This window comes from Zeus faber, assembly GCF_960531495.2.
Source record: "Zeus faber genome assembly, chromosome: 6".
Classification (NCBI taxonomy): Eukaryota; Metazoa; Chordata; class Actinopteri; order Zeiformes; family Zeidae; genus Zeus; species Zeus faber.
The window spans coordinates 9,147,070-9,170,599 of NC_137201.1; the positions used below are offsets into that span (position 1 = coordinate 9,147,070).

Genomic DNA, 23,530 nt, shown 5'->3' on the forward strand with positions numbered 1-23,530 from the left:
AGATAGGACCTGATGCTTGTGTTGGTGGGACCTGATGCGGGTGGACATTGGACTTGATCCTGGAGGATAGGGGACCTGATACTTATGTTGGTGGAACCTGATGCTAGTGGACATGGGACCTGATGCTGGAGGGAAGGGACCTGATGTTGGTAGAGGTGGGACCTAATGTTTGTGTTGGTGGTACTTGATGCTGGTGGACATGGGACCTGATCTTGGAGGAGATGGGACCTGATGCTTGTGTTGGTGAGACCTGATGTTGGTAGAGATGGGACCTGATGATGGTGTTGGTGAGGCCTGAGGGACCTGATGCTGGTGGACATGGGACCTGATGCTGGAGGAGATGGGACATGATGCTTGTGTTGGTGGGATGCGATACTGGTAGAGATGGGACCTGATGCTGGTGGCGATGTGACCTGATGCTGGTGAAGATGTGAACTGATGTTGGAGGAGATGGGACCTGATGCTTATGTTGGTGAGAGCTTATGCTTGTAGAGATCGGGCCTGATGCTGGAGGAGATGGAACCTGATGCTTGTGTTGGTGGGATGCGATGCTGGTGGACATGCGACCTGATGCTGGAACCTGGTGGAACCTGATACTGGTGAACATGTGACCTGATGCTGGAGGAGATGGGACCTGATGCTTGTGTTGGTGGGACCTGATGCTGGTGGACATGCGACCTGATGCTGGAGGGGATGGGACCTGATGCTTGTGTTGATGGGACCTGATGCTGGAGGAGATGGGACCTGATGCTTGTGTTGGCGGGACCTGATGTTGGTGGAGATGGGACCGGATGCTGGAGGGGATGGGACCTGATGCTTGTGTTGGTGGGATGCGATGCTGGTGGAGATGGGACCTGATGCTGGTGGCGATGGGACCTGATGCTGGTAGAGATGTGACCTGATGCTGGTGGACATAGGACCTGATGCTGGAGGAGATGGGACCTGATGCTTGTGTTGGTGGGACCAGATGCTGGTGGACAATGGACTTGATCCTGGAGGAGATGGGACCTTATGCTTGTGTTGGTGGAACCTGATGCTGGTGGACATGCGACCTGATGCTGGAACCTGGTGGAACCTGATGCTGGTGGATATGGGACCTGATGCTGGAGGAGATGGGAGCTGATACTGGTGGACATGCGACCTGATGCTGGATGGGAAGGCACCTGATGTTGGTAGAGATGGGACCTGATGCTGGAGGAGATGGGAGCTGATGCTGGTGGACATGCAACATGATGCTTGAGGGGATAAGCCTGATGCTGGATGAGATGTGACCTGATGCCTGTGGACATGGCACCTGATGCTGGAGGAGATGGGACCTGATGCTTGTGTTGGTGGGACCTGATGTTGGTGGAGATGGGACCGGACGCTGGAGGGGATGGGACCTGATGCTTGTGTTGGTGGGATGCGATGCTGGTGGAGATGGGACCTGATGCTGGTGGTGATGGGACCTGATGCTGGTAGAGATGTGACCTGATGCTGGTGGACATAGGACCTGATGCTGGAGGAGATGGGACCTGATGCTTGTGTTGGTGGGACCAGATGCTGGTGGACAATGGACTTGATCCTGGAGGAGATGGGACCTTATGCTTGTGTTGGTGGAACCTGATGCTGGTGGACATGGGACCTGATGCTGGAACCTGGTGGAACCTGATGCTGGTGGACATGGGACCTGATGCTGGAGGAGATGGGAGCTGATACTGGTGGACATGCGACCTGATGCTGGATGGGAAGGCGCCTGATGTTGGTAGAGATGGGACCTGATGCTGGAGGAGATGGGAGCTGATGCTGGTGGACATGCAACATGATGCTTGAGGGGATAAGCCTGATGCTGGATGAGATGTGACCTGATGCCTGTGGACATGGCACCTGATGCTGGAGGAGATGGGACCTGATGCTTGTGTTGGTAGGAGCTGATGCTGGTGGAGACGGGACTTGATGCTGGAGCAGATGAGACCTGACGCTGGTGGAGATGGAAGTGAAACATTAACTTGTTGTCCAGGGATTGTCCTTTCCTGTAGAGTGCTGTTTGTTCACTCCAAGTACAACAAACAAACAAAGAGGTTTGGGCTGCAATGCATCCATCATGACGACTACATATTTACACATTATATTACATACATATTTATATTTTTATATCGATGCTCATAAGAGGTCCATTGAGGTCAGAATCCTTCCATTGTTCATCCAACCACTTGAATAAAAAAGTCAGTCATCACAACCTTCATCTTAACTATTTTGTCTTATGGTTTGTATTAATTCACACTTAATTAACATAATTTTTTCTGGGGGTTTCTCATATGCAGAGTATTTAGGGCTCAACCAAACACAAGCTGTGTCTATTAAATTAAGTTGTTGGTGGTCCAAAGTTGCAGCTTCATTAAGTTCTTATAAAGACTCCTTTGATATGTTTTTATTACTGTCCACAGACCAACATTGAAAATGAGGACACAGCTTTGAAAAGTAATGACTATCAAATTCCAGTGGATGCTGCTTTAGTTGAAACACAACCATTCTAGAACTATCATTTAATATCCTTGGTTAGCTTTTATGTAGTCCAACAATAGTTTCTTGAACCCCAAATAAACTATTTGAATTATATTAAATTGAATTCAAACACCTTTAATGGTTCCTATATATTGTAAATGAGCACAAATGCTTTTGTTCCTGCGCAGCAAAGAAAAGGGCCTTAAATTAAAAGGTATAAAAGAAAAAGGCTGTAAGGCAGGCAACATTTTCAACTTGAGCTCAAATAAAGAAAATAATAAACACCCATGACATATACAGTATAATTAAAGAATATTACATTACTCAAACAAAGCAATGAAAAACCCATCAGCTTGTCTAAATGATAAAATATATATATAATGTGTACCTTCTTAAAAATGTTATGAGGTAATAATACTGGACCAAATGTACAGTCAACCAAGAATTAATTAAGGGTGTCGCACTTGAAGGTCATTAAATTATATTTTTAGCCTTCAACGTTCTATTTTTATTAACTTTTTTTATCTTTATGACCTTGACAATCATGAGGGTGAAGTTGTGTCATCTGGTGTCCATTTCCTGAAGAAAGAAAACAGAAAACAACAGCGATGCAAACATGTTCAAAATGTTCTCATTCGTTGAGGTCATGGAGGACAGCGTGGATTTAAGGAGCTTCAGTGTGTGCCTAGAGGAAGTCTGGACCACGGCTATTGCTTGTCTTCATAGGAGCATGCAAACAGGAACTGGCTGTCTGGGTGCAGGGGCACAGACAAAAATGCAACGCACAAATCTTTGACAGAATAACAAGTGGTCGTTACAGGAACGGATGAAAGGACAGTGACTCGGTTGGTAATGGAGGAAATTCTGAGCAACTCTGAGATCTTTTAGATATAATCTTTACAGGTCTTTGTGTGGTTTCCTCACCGGTAGAAATGAACAAGTGCAGGTACAATTGAGTGTGCGGTACAATGATTCCATTATGCAAGAGAAAATGTATGATAAATAGTAATACTACTCTTGCGATAGTTATGGTTAAAGGTAATGGAGGAAGTGGTTTTCACTGAATGTAAAAATCTGCAGATTCCAGAAAACACTGAGGCATGGTTGTGGAGCTCAGGTCTGGGAGGATGTCCTTGTCCTTGAGTGTATTGACTCAGATTTGGTTCAATCTAGGACAGTACAGACTATCAGTATTATTCCATGCTCATATCCATGTTCAATATCAGGAGCTGGGCCATTTTCTCATTATTTTCCTTCACAAAGGTAGGAGGTGGTCCAAATCCTCCGTTCATCGGAGGTCTAGTGTCAACCAGATCAGTCAACCCCTCGAGCATCACCAACAGGCCAAAGTTGGACTTAGATTGGTTTTCATAATAACAAGAATTACTCTAGCTTTGTAACTACGGTTCTATGAAGTGAAATGTATTCATCCATTCGCTTCAGCTAATCAGGATGGAGCAGCATAGCCAATATAAACCTCAGAAGTGGCCCCCTCCGTCCTCTGAAACCAATTCTGCAAGACTGAAGGGGGTCCAGTGGGGTATAAAACCCCGCTATTCCTCCTTCATAGAAATGTAGTTAATAAACTACAGTAACTCTCGTTCTATGTCAGAAGGCTCCGCCCCTTAGGGTCTACGTTCCTATTGATATAGTAGGAGCGGAGACCCCAGATACTCTACTCCCCGTTGGACCCAACACGTCCCAAATGCGTAACGTTCCAGGGTGCAGGCTGAGCCAGCCAAAGCTGGCAGAGAATTTAATCTATGCACAAAGCGACCCTGTAGATCCATCTACCCCACTGAAGGGCCAATGGAGGCACTACACACACTGTATCCACAGAGAGTTTTCGTCACTAAATACAGACAAAACATAAGAAATCTGAGTGACTCGTGAAAGAAAACATTCCCTAAGTCTGCTCTGCTGCAACACCAATGACCGCCTAGGAAAGGGACCCTGCAGTAACGTTGCACAGGTAAAAACAGACAAATGTGGATGACAATGTCCAGGAGGCCGCCGTCCTGGGCCGCAACACCTCTAAAAAGGGCAGTCCAGGCTGCCACACCTCAAGTAGAGTGGGCACAGAGAACGATCGACGTGGACTGACCTGCCGACATGTAAGCAATCGCCATACATTCACATAGCCAGTGAGAGAACGGCTGGCCAAGCACAGCTGCCCCAAAGCACACAAATAGTTGTCGTGACAACCAAATTGGATTGGTCCACCTAATACACCAAAGCATGCACAGGACACAGACAGTGAAGCCGTTCCTCCTGCACACTCTGGTGAGGGGAAGGACAAAAGGCCTCGAGGGTTAGGCGTGAACCACTCCTGATCGCCATTAATTGCTCGGCAGGCAGATTGCACAGACAGAGCCTACAGATCTCCGACATGCTTTGCCGTAGTCAGAGCAATAAGCAGCACCGTCTTAAAGCACAGTGGTTTCAACAGGATGTGAGACACAGGATCGAAGGGCATGCTACAGAGCGTATCTAAAACCTGTCCCACTCAGGGGTGACCGCTCACGTCCCAGGAGGCACAGGTTACAGCCCCATTGGAAAATGCGCAGCTTGTGTGAGGGTCTGGAGAGCTCTCCAAGATTCAACATTGAAGATGTTCATTTATTTCACATTTCACATACAGTACATATATATATACGAGCATAGGTTTATGCAGTGAAATGTCATTGCAACGCACCCAGAAATTATGCACAATAAGTACTAACCGACACAATAGCGAACTAATTAACTACCTAAATAAACTAACTGATCTAACCGATTAATTAAACATAATTCAATTAGTAAATAGAATAAAATATGAGTAGAAAGGGAATATACAAAATCGAAATAAGTGGAATAGACTATTATGTATATACAGATACAGTATGTACAGTAAAGCGGCATGTGAATAAAGACAGGTAGTGTGTGTTGAGATATACATTACAGTTATACAACAGGAAATACAGTAACAATACAGCATGCAGTACAGTATGCAACATACAGTACAGTAAGGCAGTGGGGCCTCTGTATGTGTCTCAGTGAGGGCCCCTGGTGGGTTCAGCAATGACAGTCCTTCTGGCTTGTGGGAAGAAACTCTGTCCCAGTCTCTCCGTTCTCACTGCATGACTGCAGAGGCACCGACCGCAGCAGCAGGAACAATCCATTGTTGGGGTGATGAGGATCCTTCATGACCCTGCGGGCTCTGCTACTACACCTCCTGGTGTATAAGTCCTGCAGGGAGGAGAGGGTAGTTCCAGTGGTGTGTTCTGCTGAATGCACCACCCTCTGCAGGGCCCGCCTGTCCTGACCATTACAGTTCCCAAACCAGGCAGTGATGTTGCCTGTCAGGATGGTTTCCACTGCTCCAGAGCAGAGGGACTTGAGGATCCTCACCAAGACCCTGAATTTCTCCAGCTGCCAGAGGTGGTAAAGACGCTGCCTCGCCTTTCTCACCAGAGTGTCTGTATGTATAGTCCATGTTAAGTCCTCTGTGATGTGTCCCAGGTTGAGGCTGCTAACCTTGTTGACAAAAGGCCCATTAATGCCAACACAATGACACGCGGAGCGTGCGTCCTCGGTTGTAATACTCTCCTAAAGTCCACAATCAGCTCCTTTGTTTTTCTGGCATTCAGGAGGAGGCTGAATGCCAGTGACAGGTCAGCCACCTCCTCGCAGTAGGCCTTGTCGTTGTCGTCTGTGATCAGGCCCACCATGACGGTGTTGTCAGCAAACTTGATGATGGTGTTGGAGCTGCACCTGGCCTCACAGTCATGTATGTACCGGTAGTACAGTAGGGGGCTGAGGACGCAGCCCTGGGGGGACCCTGTGTTCAGCGTGAGGATGCTGGACGTGTGCCTCCTCACCCGAACCTGGGGCCTGGTTGTGAGGAAGTCCAAGATCCAGGCACTCCACGGAGTGTTCAGTCGTAGCTTCCGCAGCTTGACAGCCAGTCTGGTGGGGACTATGGTATTGAAAGATGAACTGTAGTCGATGAACAGCAATCTCACATAGCCCCCCTTCCGGCCATCCAAGTACGTGAGTGTGGTGTGCAGTACCTGGAAATCTGTGGATATGTTCGGCCTGTATGCAAACTGCATACTGCAAACTGCAAACTGGGTCAATGGTGCGGGGGAGGGGGGCACAGATGTAATCCTTAATCAGCCTCTCGAAGCATTTCATGACCTTAATCAGCCTCTCGAAGCATTTCATGACTGCCAAGATGAGGGCCACCGTGGGTAGTCATTCAAGCAGGCTGTAGAGGCATCCTTCAGCACAGGGATGATGGTGGACCTCTTGAAGAAGGAAGTGACCACCAACTCATCCAGGGAGGTGTTGAATATCCTAGTGAGCATTGGGGCTAGCTGGTTAGCACAGGTCTTCAGTACTCGCCAAGATATTCCATCTGGACCCGAGGCTTTCCTGGTGTTCACACGCATCCGAGCCTTCCTGACCTTATGCTCAGACACTAGGAGTGCGCGCTCATCCCCAGTGGTGAAACTCTGATTAGCCGACGAGCTAGCGGTGTTGTTGCCAGTCTCAAACCAGGCATAAAGAAATTCAGTTCGTTGGCTAGGGAGGCGTCCACACTCTTGGCTGGGGAGGGGCTGCTCTCGTAGTTAGTAATAGTCCGCAGCCCCAGCCACAAGCATCTGGTGATCTGTTGCTCCATCTGTAGCTCCACTGTGTTCTTGTATTTAGCATCCTTCACCGCCCTCTGCAGTTTGTATGACAGCGCTTTGTAATTGTCCATATTTCCGAGCAAGAACATTGTTGTGTGCGGCCGTGAGAACATTCAGAGCGCTGCGGATGGATTTATCGAACCACAGTTTCTGTTTCAGAAATATCTGAACTTTCACTGTGGGAACGATGCTTTCAGCTAGTCCCGATACGAACGTAGCTATGAGCTTCATAGCTACGTTCGTATCGGGACATGGAGGTAGGTGTTCTTCAGGTTGATGCGTGCACAGAAATTGCCCTCGTTGACCACCCGCAGCAGCACCTTCACAGTACACATGCAACATGGGAATAGAGTGCATAGATCAAGTTTCAGACCCACACCTCCTGTACGTTTCGGAATCAGGAAGCAGTATGAGTAAAATCCTCTGTTTCGAAGTTCCATGGGTACCAGTGTCATGGCTTCCTTGCAGAGGAGTATTGCTTTTTCTGTGTTCAGAGCTGCAGTCTTGTCAGGTGATATCATCACTGTCCACACCACACCTTGGAAGGGTGACTGGGTACGGCATAGCGCTCGCACAGGGGACGAGCAGCCAGCTAGGGGGTGTGGCCCCAGCCTGACAGGGAGGGACACAGCCCAAGGCGGGCCTGTCAGAAAATGGATGATCCCGTGCGCCTCCACGGAGTGCGATGTGGCCACAGTCATAATGTGTGAACAGGCTGAGGCCCTTCTTGTCGGTGGTCCGGGGGTTCAAGCGCTTGTTGTGCACCCCAGGCTCAGAGGCAGCGTGTCCCACAAGGGGGGCTGTCCTCACATAGCGGTGAAAGTCCTGCTTGGGCGCTATGTTGCGCAGCATGTGTCCACCAACAGCCTCCAATTCTATTGCCTCCTCGTGTAGGAGAGGGCTGAAGGTCCCGCTTTGCAGTGTTCAGCGCTAGAGACATTCTATAAACCTCATACTGCCCATGCTCAAAGTGAGTCCGTCATGGCAGAGAGGTAGGAGGGATAAACTGTTATCCCTTTCATTAAAGAATGCTCCTTCTATATGGGAGGGAGCGCAAAGCCGCTTGGTACACTTATTATAAAAGCGTAGACCCAAGGAGGGCCCAGAAATCAATGTGTATGTGGGGGGGCCTGGGCTGCTCGCTCTGTTGTATGCCTAGGATGCCATGGACACAAGATGGCAGCTACGACTGTAAAACTCGTTGCAATTGCCGTGGTGCAGGGGCAGGGAGCCATGCTCTTCTCTGCTAATGGCAGGTGTATGGAGAACTGTCCTCCTCTCTCCTTCTGAGGTGCTTGGTGGTCTCAGCCCTGTCTTGGAGATGGCCGCGTAAATCAGCACCACTTTCTCGGACTCACGGATGGCAGTCCGGAACAGGCAGAGATGTCTCTAGGTAACCATCGACAGCGCCGCGACACGGCCCTCGCATGCGGTCTGTGCCTGGGAGAGGTGGAGAATGGCAGCGGAAACCTTGGACACTTCCTCTGCCTCGGAAGTTGTCAGCGTCTTTTTGCCAGTGGTCAGGTGAGAGATCAAGCTACTTTGTCGCCACTGCAGCCTGGGTTGCCAGGACGTATGTCATGCCAGCCAGCCGGGCAGTGAATTTATCCTTCGCCGACGACAGCAGTGGTTTCTTTGATACACAAAATCCCACTGAGGTCGGGTTGAGGTAATAGGTAATTATTCCTTTCCACTCTCTCGTTTATTTTGCGGATATGTTAAAACACATGGAGTATCAACGCAAAAAAAGCCCAACTACTGATAAGTCTGTAGCCTCATCCGCCATGTTAAGTGTGATGTAAAACTCTGCAGGGTCACTGAGTCACGCCCGCCTCCTGCACGCTCTATCCAGGCTCCCCCCCTCATCTAAACCCTCATCGAACTGATTATTTCCAGGTAGTGTAAATACGTCTGACACGGACAATCTCCGTATTTTTGCTACATGTGTGCAAGGGTAAATCCAGACAATGGATAATTAGGTCCAGACATTATCCAGACATTGTCCAGAGTGCATGTGGGAAAGCAGCTTAAGAGTTGCCTGTCAGAAATGTGATTAAATGGATTTTTGGTTCTGTAAAGCATAATCATAATAATTGGTCCCCATTGGTTCCCATTTTCCCAATGGGTTCCCACTGGTTCCCCTTGGTCCCCATTGGTTTTGAGTTTGACTTGCCACCTTAAGGTCTTACTTGATGCAGATTCAATTTCAAGCCTAATCCCATGAATGACTTGGTCTTATATAAATTATAGCACTGTGTTGGGATGAATGGCACATAAGAGAACAGTGCTGCAGTTGATGATGATGATGATGATGATGATGATGATGATGATGATGATGATGTCAGTACTCATGCTGATCATGATTAAATGACCGGGATGTACAGATGTGAATGACATTGAAGTAAGAGCCAGCCTCTGAAAACTGACCACATGCAGCTGGAAACCTAAAAAATTCAGTCTGCCTATGTACGAGATACACACACACACACACACACACACACACACACACACACACACACACACACATACACACACACACACACACACACACACACAAAGAGAGAGCGGGAGAGAATGAGAGAAAGAGAGAGAGAGAGAGAGAGAGAGAGAGAGAGAGAGAGAGGATATAAAAAGTGGGGGGAGACACTGGGAGATATAGTAAGACAGAGAGGAGGAGGAGATCAAATGCGCGGCGAGAAGGGGCAGCAGGAAGATGTTGGAGGTGACAGAGTGAAGGGGGCAGAATAAGAAGCATGCTAGGGAAACACACCACCATGTGAGGTTTCTAATGGCAGGTGAGGAAGAAAAAGAATGTCAATAGAGAAGATCTTTGAGTGACACATGAAAGTGAGATCTCATTGAGTCATAGTGTCGTTAGTTTGGGAAGGATTCCCTCTGCCTCTGTTCAGTCACTGTAGCTTGCAGTGTGTAGAGCTGTTGAGTGACTGGTTCACCATGCTGTCCAGGATGTGGATCATGGTTGGTCTGCTCTGCTGCCTTATCAGCGTGTGTGGCGCACAGCATCGCAACAAAGGTAAGGCCCTCTGGAAGCTCTATTCTCAGTGTGGAATGGGTCGACATCATAGTTTCATTTCTGTATGACATACGCTTAACTGTGCCTTAACTGTCCCTTAACAGTGCATGATGTGAATTGAGTAGCTTTAATCTTTTTTTCAATATGTTGAATTTTCAGTGAAGTATGCTATGGCAAAACATAGCATGCAACGGGATGGCATGGCACTGCATAACATCACACAGCACAGCATGGCACATTATGGCAGTGTAAGTGTATGGCATGGCACAAGATGACAGAATATGGCATGGTATGGCATTGCATAGCATGGAATGGGATGGCAGGGCATGACACTGATCGACATGGCATGGCATGACAAGGCTCAGCATGGTATGATGTGGTGTGACATATACAATACAATACAATACAATACAATACAATACAATACAATACAATACAATATAATACAATAGACACAAGTTCTCATAATGGACATAGAACATTACAATAACATTTTGCATGTCACTTTCAATCATATCCAATCAAATTCAAATACCTTTTTTTTTTAATATTGAGCAGCTAGAGCAGCTAGAACAGCTAGAAAAGGCATCAGAAACTGTTCCCATGGGGACAGCTGCATGCAACAGAAGCAACAGAAGTCGGCATACAGAAATGACTGATGAGGGGAACTGCTAATGTCCTGGAGAGATTTGAAATCCAGGAAAATGTGCTTTTGATCCACCAAATTCTGGTTTTGGTTATATCACACTGCTCAGTGCAAGATAAGGGTAGCCTATACGGCATCAGGAAGAGAGACCAGAAATGCAGGGATACTAATTTAGGCATTCAAATGTGAAAATCCACGTTGAATACATGCTTTTAATCCAATTGACACTTAAGATGTGTAATTCCATAGATTTGGGACATAATTTGGGAGCTGATAACACTCTTATATCTTGTCATTTATACCCTTCAACATCAAATTAGCCCAAAGTACCTAAACACTGGCATTCCTCCTGAATGCAATTAAATCACTTTGGAATTTAAACCAAAAAGGCTTGTTGAGGGTTTTGGCGTTTTTCTGCGGCTAGGAAGTAACACAGTGGCAGGTGGCCTTGTTAAACTGCTTTAGATTAATGAAGACCAGTATTCAGAGTCATTAAAAACCCATGTAAGATCATTCGGATAAGGATGATTTGGTTTTGCGCAGGTCTATTAAAATGTCATTAGGACATTGGTTCCTCAGGGACCTGCCTGAACCAAAGGGAAAGTCATCCCATAATGTGACATTAATGAATGAATCCTACCTTCTTGTCTTTAGAGTGACTCCATACGCCTTCAGAAAACAGCTTATCTCTCTCCCCTCTCATTGGTATCTCTCTCCTATCTCTCTTTCTCCCTCTCTGTATATTTTCACACAGTTATAATGGAAATGCAGTTAGAGCACACTCAAAGTTATTCTTAACCGAGGTTTATTGTGGGATAGCTGACTCAGATAGCTCTTTCTGGAACCTAAAAAGTGGCTTTTTTGGGGGATATGACTTTGAAGTTTAAGATAAGCTTAGATAAGATAAAGCTTTCCTGGGGAATTCTGGATGTTTATCCTTGTTTCAAAAGCTCTTTAGTTTGGACAAAATACAACACCTGTATTTAGTTTTAATTTTAAACTTTTAACTTTGAATTGGTTTCAAGATTCTTTTTTTCCTATCGCTACCATTATCCAATATCTCAGTTAATGCTGGATTTACGGTCTCTGTCTCATAGTGCATTTGTTTCTGTCTGACTGCCTGCCTGCCTGTCAATCAGTATGTCTTTATTGCTATCCTGTCTATCTATACATCGGTATCAGTGTCCGCCTCTCACTCCGCTTGTACCGCTGTGTAAACATCTGTCCAATTCATGGTTTTCCTTCCACCGTATGCCTCTCCAGCCCTGGCCCTAAACCCTTTCTTCCTGCTCTCTATCGCTCTCTCCTTCCCATCTGGACACCTGTTCCGCCGGTGCTGGACAGAGATCCCTCACACCACATAGAGCGCAGGTCTTATAAGCTCCAGATTTGACATGCATTAACAATACCAGCTGGCAGAGAGCCCTGGCCCTGTACCGCGGTGGGAGGAGACTGGAGCATAGTACTGGGGTTATTGGACATTAAGTGAAAGCGTTAGTCTGTGAGATTCTTGGCACTTGTATCTGCTTCCTTTCCGCTCTTTCTCATGTGATCTGCTTATTATTAAACGCCTTCCGTGCAGTTAAACTGCTCTGACGGATGCCAGTTCCTCCATGCTAGTTCTAGAATTCGGATAACATTCGGATACCATAGTGAGTGTGGCACTCGTCTGTGCCTGAATGGGGGTACGGTCTAGCATGCTGTGTAAATCGGACTAATTGCATGACAAACATGGTGAAAGATTCTTTCACACGCCCCTTCGTGGAATCACACAGATCACATTTGCCACAGCTAACACCCTTATCTAAACCGACAAGGCTGTGCTGAATTTGATCTTTCCATAACCAGACACTGGGGCCTGGCTCTCATGTGTTATGTGCTTAGTCGTCCTGGCCTGAGCCTGTCCTCCATGTGTTGCCCCGCCTTTGATTTCCTCCTCTTGCCTTTGAAGCAGGAGTCCCATCTCATCGCCTGCTGATCCGAGGTCACAGGCAGCGGAACAGTTGCACAGAACAGTTTGCTCAAAGCTTAGGGTAGAACTGACTGGAGCATTATGGCCTGGGCCTCAGCAAAGCGGCAAAAAAAAAAAAAAGTGGCGTTACTTTTTTATTTTGAAAATCTTTGGTGAATCCTCACAAAAACCTCAATACCAACAACAAACAGCTAAAACCACATATTGGTTAAACGTAAAGAAAACATTTGTTCAGTTAATTGGATTTTATTTTTTCATCTTCTCATCATCTCTCAGCCCTGTTTCCGTCCGCTGCCAAAATAAAGAGAGGAATGCCAACGATGTTAGACCCCATCTTTTACAAATCTATAGAAGATGTGAATCTGCTTTTCGAGGTGAGAAGTTATCATGATTGATATATTTAGTGCCACTCAGTAATTGAGTCACCCAATGAATCCATTTGAATTTTAGTTTTTTGACCTTGTAGATCCTACTATCGGGCTTAGAGTTTGAAGACAACGACGGGGAGTTCCTGGTGAAGGACGCCGAGCTGGCCTCTCTTCGGAAGACGAGGACGCTGGAGGTCATCTGCGAGGACGTGGTTCCCAGAAAGCTGACGGATATCCGCAGGCTGACATCTGACCTCGCCGGCCACGCTGGTCGGCTGGATCAGAATGATTTCGAACGCACAGTACTGACATTGGTGTATACCGCCGAGAAGGTGGCCCAGTCTACCACGGCCCACCAGAGAGATGTTTGGGCAGAGTCCTTCGTCAGCTTGTACAAAGCCATCAAGGAGGATCTCATCGAACCATTCTGACCTGATCGTTCTTGATAAGAGATGGCTCCCTCTTGGAGAATGGGGAAGCACATTCTTTGTAAAATATATCCTTTTGTCTCAGCTTCTCAAAAAAATCTTGCACCTGGTATGCTTTGCACTTAAGAAGAACATGTCAGAAAATGTACTATATTGAAACTGTATTATTAGCACCTGCTGCAGAAAATGAGTCAAGATTTACAAGTTAAATTAAATGAATTGTCATTCTTAGTTTAAACTTCACTGCATTGAGCTGTGTTTGTTCATTAAACGTATTGGATTTATGCACACATTCAAATGTTTTGTCAAAGACTAACGACTATAGAGTCAAGAGCGATAAGAAAAGGCCCAGTCCATAAACTTCTTCATCAAATCATTGTTTTACAGTATCATGCTCAATCATGTCTGCAGTATGCTGTTCTGTCTGTTTGCATACATCATTAAATGTTCCCAGCAAAAAGTCCAATACAAAATTCAATTAGGAAACATCATATCTGAAAAGCACCACGGTGTTATCATAAAGTGTCTTTATAAATTGTGGGACGGTTTACATTCAGCTGCCCTTGACGCCATGGTCGGTCTGTTCAAAGGTCCAAAGCCACCATGGCCTCAAAATGGCGTGTTTGGCATTCAGCCAAATGTGAAACTCAAAGGGCCACTCCGATGATGATATTTGATGGCTCCGGATCGCTAGGAGGCTGCTTTGCCTCCAGGCAGTTAGTGTCGGCGGCCAGGGAGCTCTGCGTGATGGGCGGGCAAAAGGGAACGTAGCGGGTGCAAGGGAAGGAGGAGAAGAAAGAGCTGATGCCGAACGGCAGATTGTAGACTTCCTCGGTCTCCAGCGTGTTGCTGGAGTCATCCTGGTGAGCCCTGTTCCATGCCACGATGCCTCGTTTAGCCCTGGATCCTGTGGTGAGAATGAAGAGTCTAAACACGTAGACTATGCTATGTATTCAATACAGTGACGAGTGACTAAAGTGTAATTTCACATGTTGTGTTTAAGCATGGGTTAGGGCTAATGTCATTAGCTTCCTCGATTTTCCGCAGCATTCGTTTGGGTCAGGGTTTACGTTTGGGAATGCAATGTCTCCATATGCCTGAGGATTCTTCAACCGTTGATCATCCTTTTTTGTGAATATTCAACCAGATCAATAGTTTACTGAACACGATTAGCTATGCTAATCGGCAGATCCGACCACCAACAATGGAAGCAGTAAATCGAGGAGCACATGAACATCACAACTACATTGGACAGACAGTTGTTTCTTAAAACATTTCAGCTAAATGCTGTATCAAATATGAGATTTTTCAAACAGAATGATCTCATGAATTACCACTTCAAATTTTACTATTAGTTACCTGGGATGGTGTTATCCAGTACAAACCCAAAGAAACCTCCAACAAACATACTGGTGGTCAGAAGCACCTGCAGCACCTGGTCCACCTCCGCCACACCTAGAAAAATAGTAAGCACAAAACCTCTTGAGTGGGGACAGTTTTGGCCAGAGTAATAATCATTTAGTAAAATAAGAATGAGAATTTATGACAATATGTCTCCGTGCAGGGGCGTCAGAATTGGGGAGGCACCGAGATATTTTGTCCCCCCACTTTCAGGTATTAAGGTAATAGAATGTTGGCAACGGTGTTGTCGTTAGCTGTGGGCGTCCAGGGCTTCAGCCCCGAATGTTTTATGAATAGCCCCAAAATCTAAAATCTCTGGGCTCTGTGCCCCGATAACAATTAAACATACATAAGACTTGTCGATATCGTATTCTATCACACCTGTCATTATGGTGTTGGGGTTCTTCAATATCCAATTAGGAATGACAAGCCCAGAGAACATGGAGAAGCCAAAGATGAAGATGTTTCGAGAAGAATTCATGTCAGCATACTGTCAAATATACCAGAGAAAAGATGAGAGGTTAAAGTGATAATATCACAAGAGCCACACATTCGACATCAGGTCTCAATGTCATTATCACATAATCAAGCTATTGGTAAAATGTTGATACTGTTGTCTATTTACCTGAAGATTAGAAACTCCTGCTGCAGAAATAACTCCAAACATTACCATGAACATTCCTCCCACCACAGGCGTTGGAATGGTGGTGAAAACTGCACCTACTTTTCCAAACACACCCATGATAACCATCAAGACGCCACTTGCTACGATCACCATGCGGCTGCCGACCTGCAACGAGACGCACTTGATCAGAATCCAGGGCAATATTTAAGATTTAAGGGAGGAATAATGAATAAAAACAAAACAAAGGAGGATCCCTTCACCTTTGTGATACCAAGGGCTCCAACATTTTCGCTGTACGAGGTGGTGCCGTTGCCCGTGCCGCAGGCCCCGGCCAGCAGGCAGCCCAAACCCTCCATACCGATACCCCTGTTGATGGCGTGTTTGGGAGGAGGTGGGGCACCAGACAACCTGGCGCAGGCGTGGTAGTCTCCAACGGACTCTATCATGGACGAGATGACGCCGGCCAAGATCCCCACAACCCCAGCCAGACTCACGGTGGGGAGTCCCCATTGACCTGTGGTTGGATTCAACAATGTGATGGAAGGAGGTCAGACCACAAGGGGCCAAAGAGACAAATTCACCTCGGTGACTATCAGTGACACAAGTCTTAAATATTGAGTTGATGGTAATGGTCTGCCATGGCTCCCACCTGGGTATGGGAAGTTGAACCAGGGCGCTGTGCCTATGACGTCCCCCTTCAGGTCGGTACGGGCCAGGTAGCCATACTGCTCTGGGTCGGAGGGCAGGATGTTATAGGCCGTCAAGATGTAGCAAATGAGCCATGACAGAGTAATGCCCAAGAGAACCTGAGGAGAAAGAACAAGAAGTCAGGATCGCATTTTTTCTCTTCAAATCGCCTCTCAAACCGAGGTATCATATGTTTCTCCGTGTGTGTTTATCACTTACGGGAAGTATTTGAAAGACGTAGATGCGGGAAGTGTGTAGCTTTTTATTTCTGCTGTACGTGGGAAAGGGCACGGTGATATGGCGAAGGTACTGGGAGAACAGGATAATCAACACTGTCGTCCTGCATGTAAGAATGAGTGAGAGAGAAAAAAAAACAAAGAATGCAAAATGAAGCACTTTCACATCGCAAGGTCTAATTCCAAGCAGCTTATAAAGGTCCCTTAGCAGTTTTACCCACATGGAGGAGATTCCCCAGTGGTTGCCAGCGCTGGTGCCGGCCGAATCGAAGAGTGACAGACCGATCAGAGAGATGGTCGGGGCAATGGTGAGGGGTCCAATGAAGCGCATAAATACACCGATGAGACCGGAGAAGCCCACCAGGACTTGGAAGAGAGATCCCACCATGATAGAACCCTGCAACTGTGAACGAATGGTTGAAGCCGTAGCCTTAGAAGGCTTTCTTCCAAATCAAACTCCGTCAAATTATTGGTGTTGTATGAGATTTGATGCTACTCACTGCTCTCATTCGACTCTGCCACACCTCTATGAAGTCCGTGGATGAGGTGTTGACCAGGCTGGCGTTTTGCGTCCAAGCCGGACACGTCCACTCGGGAATGGACAGCATGGCCATGGAAGGGGCCAACAACGTGAATGTACCCCCTTGGAGAATGGGCAACCTGTAAGCAGGGGCCGACGGGGGATAAGGAGTGAAGAAAGCCAGTTAGATACAATAGATTCTGGGAGATGGAAAGACAGACTGGAGTAAATTTGAAGCAGAGCTATCGAAGCGCCCAGATAAATATTGATGAAATGTCCCCTGGGCAACATTATTGGATACAACAACTGAATTCATTGTGTGCTGGTTATATAATGTATTGTTGATAGAATGATATAAAAATGGGAGTGGAAAAAAACACAGGCAGCAGTGGATAAGCGCCTGTGATGATGGCCTGTTACTACATAGATCTATTGATAAATACATTTCTGTTTTACTTGCAAGAAAAAGTGCCGAGGTATGCCTTTTTGTAGTCTGGCCTGTACATTTCTGTCCTTCTGGAGAGGGAAGTTCTAATCAAGTTCGGACTGAAGTGGGTTAAGGTCAAACTTTAGTTATAGTTATTCACTACAGCAAGTCATGGCTATCTAAAGGCCAAAGTTCAGATTGCATTTGGTTTAGTCCGGCGTCATATAAACTCGCTTCTGAAGTATTATTTTAGAAAAGAAATATTACTGCTATTGAAATCCATCCTCAAACAACACTCTTGTGTGTCTTTTGCCATGACACATTTTTTCATTGTTGCCTGAGGCACCATTATACTTCAAGGAAGAAATCTGCAACCCTCAAATCACACTCAAGAAAGCTTGAATAATAAGGTATTTGTACAACATAGGATCTGGATCTGGATGTTTTCGTTAAAAGGCAGACAGAGGATTTTCGCAGCCAGCGCCACAAAGGCACAAACTATGGATATATAGGTTAGCTGATAAGTTGTGACCTGGTGATTTGTAGTTGATAATGATGGCCTGTCAAGTGCGCTTTCAGCCTTCAGCTTTGATTTCTAGAGTATCTTGATTGGGGTATAGTAGACAGCTTATTCACGAAAGGACGAAAGGAATCTTAGAATGATACTATACATGGCTTCAGGCTTCAGAATCCAGCTCTAAAATGCAGTACATCCCCCAAATCTCTCTCTCCCTCTCTCTTTCTCTCTCTCTCTCTCTCTTTTCTACCCCCAGCTCATTGTTGATAAAGTTAATTTTAATCTTGTGAGGACAGAGACGGATCACGACTCTCTTGTCAACTCCTAAATGCGAGACGTCTAATTATGCCCACATGCTGAAGCGCTTCCCCAATCCGCCATCTCATTATTTCGATCTTACTCTGACCCCAATCCGAGAGGTCTGGCTACTTTTTTCGATGATATCCTACCCAAATCTTTTTGGTCCTGAGGCGCACAATGACTCATGTTTTCTTGTGCTTTTGAAGGGCGGCCATTGTTTCCCCTCGCAGCGGCAGGTTATTTCGTCGGGAGACAGGAAAGCATCAGTGGAGCTCAGGCCAGCAGGAATGTGGGTTTAGCGAGAAACTAGATTCCAAACATAACACGATGGAAATTCTTGACCCTTACTCCCACCGCCGCAGATATTGCGGACACACACAGCGCTTGAATTCACACTTGCTGATATGATTGGAAGCCTGTTGCAGATAAACAGAGTGACTCTCACTCCTCCGGTGACGCTTTGGATTGCGTCATTGGGGTTTTGTGTTGTTGCCGTTACGAGACCTTGTGTGCGCACGCTGCCCGGAGCTGGCCCCGCCCAGAAGGATTCACCCGGAGAAGGAAAACAAGCGACAATGAGCCAGATTGTGTTGCATTCTACGATGAATTCTGCATTTTGGCACACGATAGGCGTTCGGAGAACCGTCACCTTCACCTTCAACTCCAGATGAACCAACGGTTTCACCTACATTATTGTTTCAAATGAGGTTGAGGCCGTAGCCGTGGCGACGGCACAAATATTCTATTGTTTGTGGATAATGCCGCAGAATACCTTGGTGGTACAGTTGATCTCCAGAGCTCCACGGCGGTTAAGAAGGAGCCGCTAAGAAGCCGGGCGCTGCTCCCGCTCGGTTTAATTGGTCGAAAAAGGCTTGAGCAATAAGACCTGCGGTGAAAACTGGAGCTATGCCGGTCCGCAGACCGACACAGCATCAAGGCACCGAATTTGTAATCTTCTCGTGTCAACTAACCGAACTGAAACAAGGGTGATTATTGTTATATTTGTTTCACATTATTTGAAACTTGAGAACTGCTCACTCATCCTCAACTATTTGAGGTCAGTTTGGAATGGTGAAAATTTGTCTCCCAAGCGCTCTGAAGTGTAACCGCCTCAATAGGATCGGCGGGAGTTTTTTTTATTTTATGTTGGTAGTTAGAAGACCCCTGTAAGACAGGCGTTCCCAAGAGACCCCCCAAATCAAACCCAATTGAATATGAGACCCTATTTAAAGAAGATTTTTTTTGTGTATTTATTAGCAGTTCACAGTGGTTTCGGTCTTCATTTGTTCTATTTTCATGGTGGAGAGAGCAAGGTTTTTGAGGCATTCAGTACATTAGAACACATAGTCATGGATCGAACTGGGAAATGAACTTTTTTGTTACAACAGATTTTTTAACCAATATTCGGAGGATCAGGAAACATAAGGCCTCGCGAGCCCTCTTGTGATCGTCGACGACCACTTGTTCCTCCCAATCTCTCGCTCTCTCGTTCGCTCGCTCCCTCTCTCTCACCTTATGCCGAAGGTGACCTGCAGCAGAGTGCAGACGCCGGAGACGAAGAACATGGTGCTGATGAGGTAGCTCTGCGTGAGGCCGTCGTGCTGCAGACACAGGCCTTGGGACAGGATGAGGGGGATGGCGATGATCCCCCCGAACGCTGTCAAACAGTGCTGAGGGAACAGAGAACTGCGTTAGGGATGCCGTTAAGGACGGAAAAAAAAAATTTAATTAAACATCATGAAGACTTCCGAGTTAGATGAACTACCCTAGAAAACCCAGAGTCAATTCATGCACCCGGAACATGAATTGTCCCAGATTGAAAATGATAATCATCGTCAATCAAATTGGCAGATGAAAAATCAAAAGATACTTGAGATGCATCGACGGACAAATATAACAATTATATTGTTTGGATGTTGTTGTGAGGTTCACAGAGGCTTGTATCTGAGGTGTGAAATGGAAGATGTGACCATAGTTTGAAGCTTCATACAAACACATCAGGGTGTCCCATCTAATACTAAAAGTCCTGGGGGGGATAATGGATGGAACGCCGAGAAAAACAAAGATCAAGACCGTCACGTAACACGTGCCAGTGATTAATGAAAAATCACAAGCACCTGGTTGATCACGTCTCGTCTGCAAACTGACTACATCGAGACGATTTCACCCGTGTTTCCACCGGGTCAGCGATGTGGTGCTTCATCGGGGTCCTCACGTGACTGCGGTGGTGTTTCGACTCAAATAACGTCCATTCATGTATAATCGGAACTTGGGCTTCTTTTGCGCTACACAAGCCTTATTCTATTTGGGGGCCACGGGGCCCACGGGGGCTGCGGGGGCCGCGGGGACCCGACGACATGTTTCAGCCGAGTTACCTGAATGCCCAGGATGATGCACAGGTACCAGGGGGGGACGTCAGTCACGCAGTAGGCCAGCTTGTCCCTCTCCTCCCCCTCCAACACGTCTGAGTTCTCCTCCCCGTTTTGCTTAGGGAATTCACAAAAGCGGCTGTTGATCTGAGATAACAGTTGAAAAAACTTTTTAAACACTTGGGGCCAACATGGAAGTGCATGTAAGTCTACTGTGTTATTTTCCTCCATGTTTGTGATAATGTTAGCACAGTATGTACTTATGGGGTTTTTTTTTTTGGCAACATGGAGAAATTCGACAGCATTTTATCAACATACAAATGTTTGTAACAACCCCCCCCCCCCCCCCCGCATTTTATTTAATTTGTTTGTTGTTTGTTGATTAATTTGTCGATGTATTTATTTATTTGATTATTTTAATTAGTTATTTATTTGTTTATCTATTTATTCATTTAAAGGATTAGACAAGTGTTTTGGGTTTTTTCTGTCTTTCTCGACTCCTCTTATCGACGACAACGCAGCTTCTACGCAAACAAAGACAGATTCACAGGTATCCTTGACACCGGCCTGTCAGCCATTTGGCAGTGAAAGTAATTATTAACTCAGTGATGGCATATGGTGCGGAGAGCGATAAATACAGGACTAACAATACGATGCAACAATTTGTACTTCAAAATCCGAATAAAAATCTATATTCAAGTAAAGATACTGTACGTCTGGGTGGAAATTCCCATAGCTATTTTTTTTCAAACAGTGTGTGATCGGGGGAATGGGGGGTATTTCCTCAGGAACCTCATTCCTATTACTATATAGCATACTTATATATTATAAATAACATCCATACTCACAGTAAAGGCATAGTTGTCAAGACCGTTGCTTTCCTTCTCCGGAGCCATGGCAGCGTCAAGCCCGCGTGTTTTGGGATTAGTGGAGCCCAAGGTTACCGAAGAAGAAGAAGGAGTGAGTGAGTTAGGGAGAGAGAGAGAAGGGGAGGAGAGCCCAGTGAAGATAGTGTGTTTACGTGTGTGTGTGTGTGTGTGTGTGTTTACATGTGTGTGAATTTGTGTGTGAGTATGTGTGTGTGTGTGTGTGTGAGTATGTGTCTGTGTGTGAGTATGTGTGTGTGTGTGTGTGTGTGTGTGTGTGTGTGTGTGTGTGTGTGTGTGTGTGTGTGTGTGTGTGTGTGTGTTTACGTGTGTGTGAGTGGGGGCGGGTGGTGTAGAAAAGTTCAGACACGAGATTCTCAGTGAAGTGAGTCCGACAGGCAGCTCATGTGAACCCAATTACAGCAGAAAAAGCAGCTGACCCGCCAGTCCAGTTCCCTCCATCCCTCTCACTCTCTCTCTCTCTCCCTCTCTCTCTCTCCCGCCCCCTCTCTCTCTCTCTCTCTCTCTCTCTCTCTCTCTCTACAAAACACAAGCCCGTTCCCTCAACCTTTCACGAATACAAACACACAGTAATGTACACAGATGAAGAATGGATAGATGGTTCTTGTGTTTTCCATCATGTTTGACTGTCTTGCCTCTGTTTCATTTTAGTCTTACACTTGCTTATTATTTGTTATTTTACACATTTCTCTGTCTCAATCTTTGTTTTGACAATGTTTTTCTTTTTGACAGTTTTTTCACATGGTCAGTTTCATTAACAAACATGTACACAGTGGATTTGTCCACTGGCATCCACCCGTTCAGACTTCCCGTTACAGTACTGTATCAGGGCGTCATAAGGACATAAGGACAATCTTATCGGTTTGAGGGACCATTTTGACTCCCAAAAAAATGTAAAACTGTCTTTTGAGGTGACTGTCATCTTTATTAGGGACAGACCGATGCTGGTATGACATATCAGCTTTTGTTTGGAGAAATGGGAGCATGTAGTAGTTAAAAAGTAGTATCAGTCCATTCCTTGGTTTACTTATTGTCACATTTTAATGGATGACTTGTTTCCTGTTGAGTCGATTAAACGGTTAAAAAATAATTCAGGTTTTTATAGCACTGGAGTGTGTTCTTGAGGCAAATGAGTAATCTCCATGTATTGCAATTGCAGTTTGGGTTTTGACAGCAGCTGATATGACAGGAATCTTGAACATTAAGTTCACGCCCCGCGACCCTTCACAACCCAACATGGACCATCTTCTTTGTGGATTTTTTTTTTTTTACAAAGTATAAAGAATTTGCAAGTTGTGGAGTTGGGGAGGAGTCACGTTATCGCGAGCCATGTTACTCACATCCAAGCGTATGTGTCAAGCGGTTACTCACGTCCCAACCATGACTCGCGTCGCCCCAAAGAGAAGCTCCACGCATTTGGGAAATGTTCGCTCCTTTAATTAAATTGGGTGAAAGGCATGTCAGCCGATAATTAGCCAAGCGGAAAGTACAATTCTCCTAATGTCTCTCACATGTTAGAGTTAATTGGTAGAAAATGTATTGATGCAACTAAAAGGTCCTGTCCTCATGACTGACTTAACCAGTGTTTACATAGAGGAGGGTGGACAAAGATAATAGTAATAATAAAACTAGGTGAATGTTCAAATCAAGGAGCTGATAAGGAGCAGGGCCCTACCCTTTGGAACGCTGTCGTACGGGTCCGGAAGTGTGTGCAGTGGGAGCGTTGAGCGTTCCTCAAGAAGGAAATCCTCCAGTTCATGAAGGTTCACCGTGGCAGGCGCGTACATCACTGTGATCGCCCTGGTGTTCGCGAAACAATTCTTGGGTTTGTCCAGAGTGTGCTTCAAGTATATTCATCATGGAATAATAGAACTCAGGAGCACACACACTATGCCTCCCAGGAGATGTTTGCCAATACCAGGTTCAGTGACAGTTGTCTTCAAAGGGCGTTGT

At 46.0% G+C, this 23,530-nt stretch overlaps 2 protein-coding genes across 2 annotated transcripts; one reads left to right on the forward strand and one right to left on the reverse strand.

Annotated features, from left to right (window-relative positions):
• Positions 1–13,132: 13,132 nt before the first annotated feature.
• fam180a (family with sequence similarity 180 member A) lies at positions 13,133–13,611 on the forward strand (the record flags this gene model as incomplete). Its single annotated transcript, XM_080002384.1, has 2 exons — positions 13,133–13,186; positions 13,279–13,611. The coding sequence occupies 2 exons, from the start codon at positions 13,133–13,135 to the stop codon at positions 13,609–13,611; spliced, it is 387 nt and encodes a 128-aa protein (XP_079858510.1).
• A 644-nt stretch (positions 13,612–14,255) lies between these two features.
• slc23a4 (solute carrier family 23 member 4) lies at positions 14,256–21,630 on the reverse strand (the record flags this gene model as incomplete). The annotated part of the gene is made up of 12 exons (XM_080002385.1): positions 21,539–21,630; positions 20,697–20,837; positions 19,834–19,991; positions 17,058–17,217; positions 16,779–16,960; positions 16,541–16,661; positions 16,284–16,440; positions 15,895–16,148; positions 15,635–15,799; positions 15,391–15,499; positions 14,968–15,063; positions 14,256–14,515 (listed from the first exon to the last, which is right to left on the reverse strand). The coding sequence occupies exons 1-12, from the start codon at positions 21,584–21,586 to the stop codon at positions 14,256–14,258; spliced, it is 1,851 nt and encodes a 616-aa protein (XP_079858511.1). The 5' UTR covers positions 21,587–21,630.
• Positions 21,631–23,530: the final 1,900 nt, after the last annotated feature.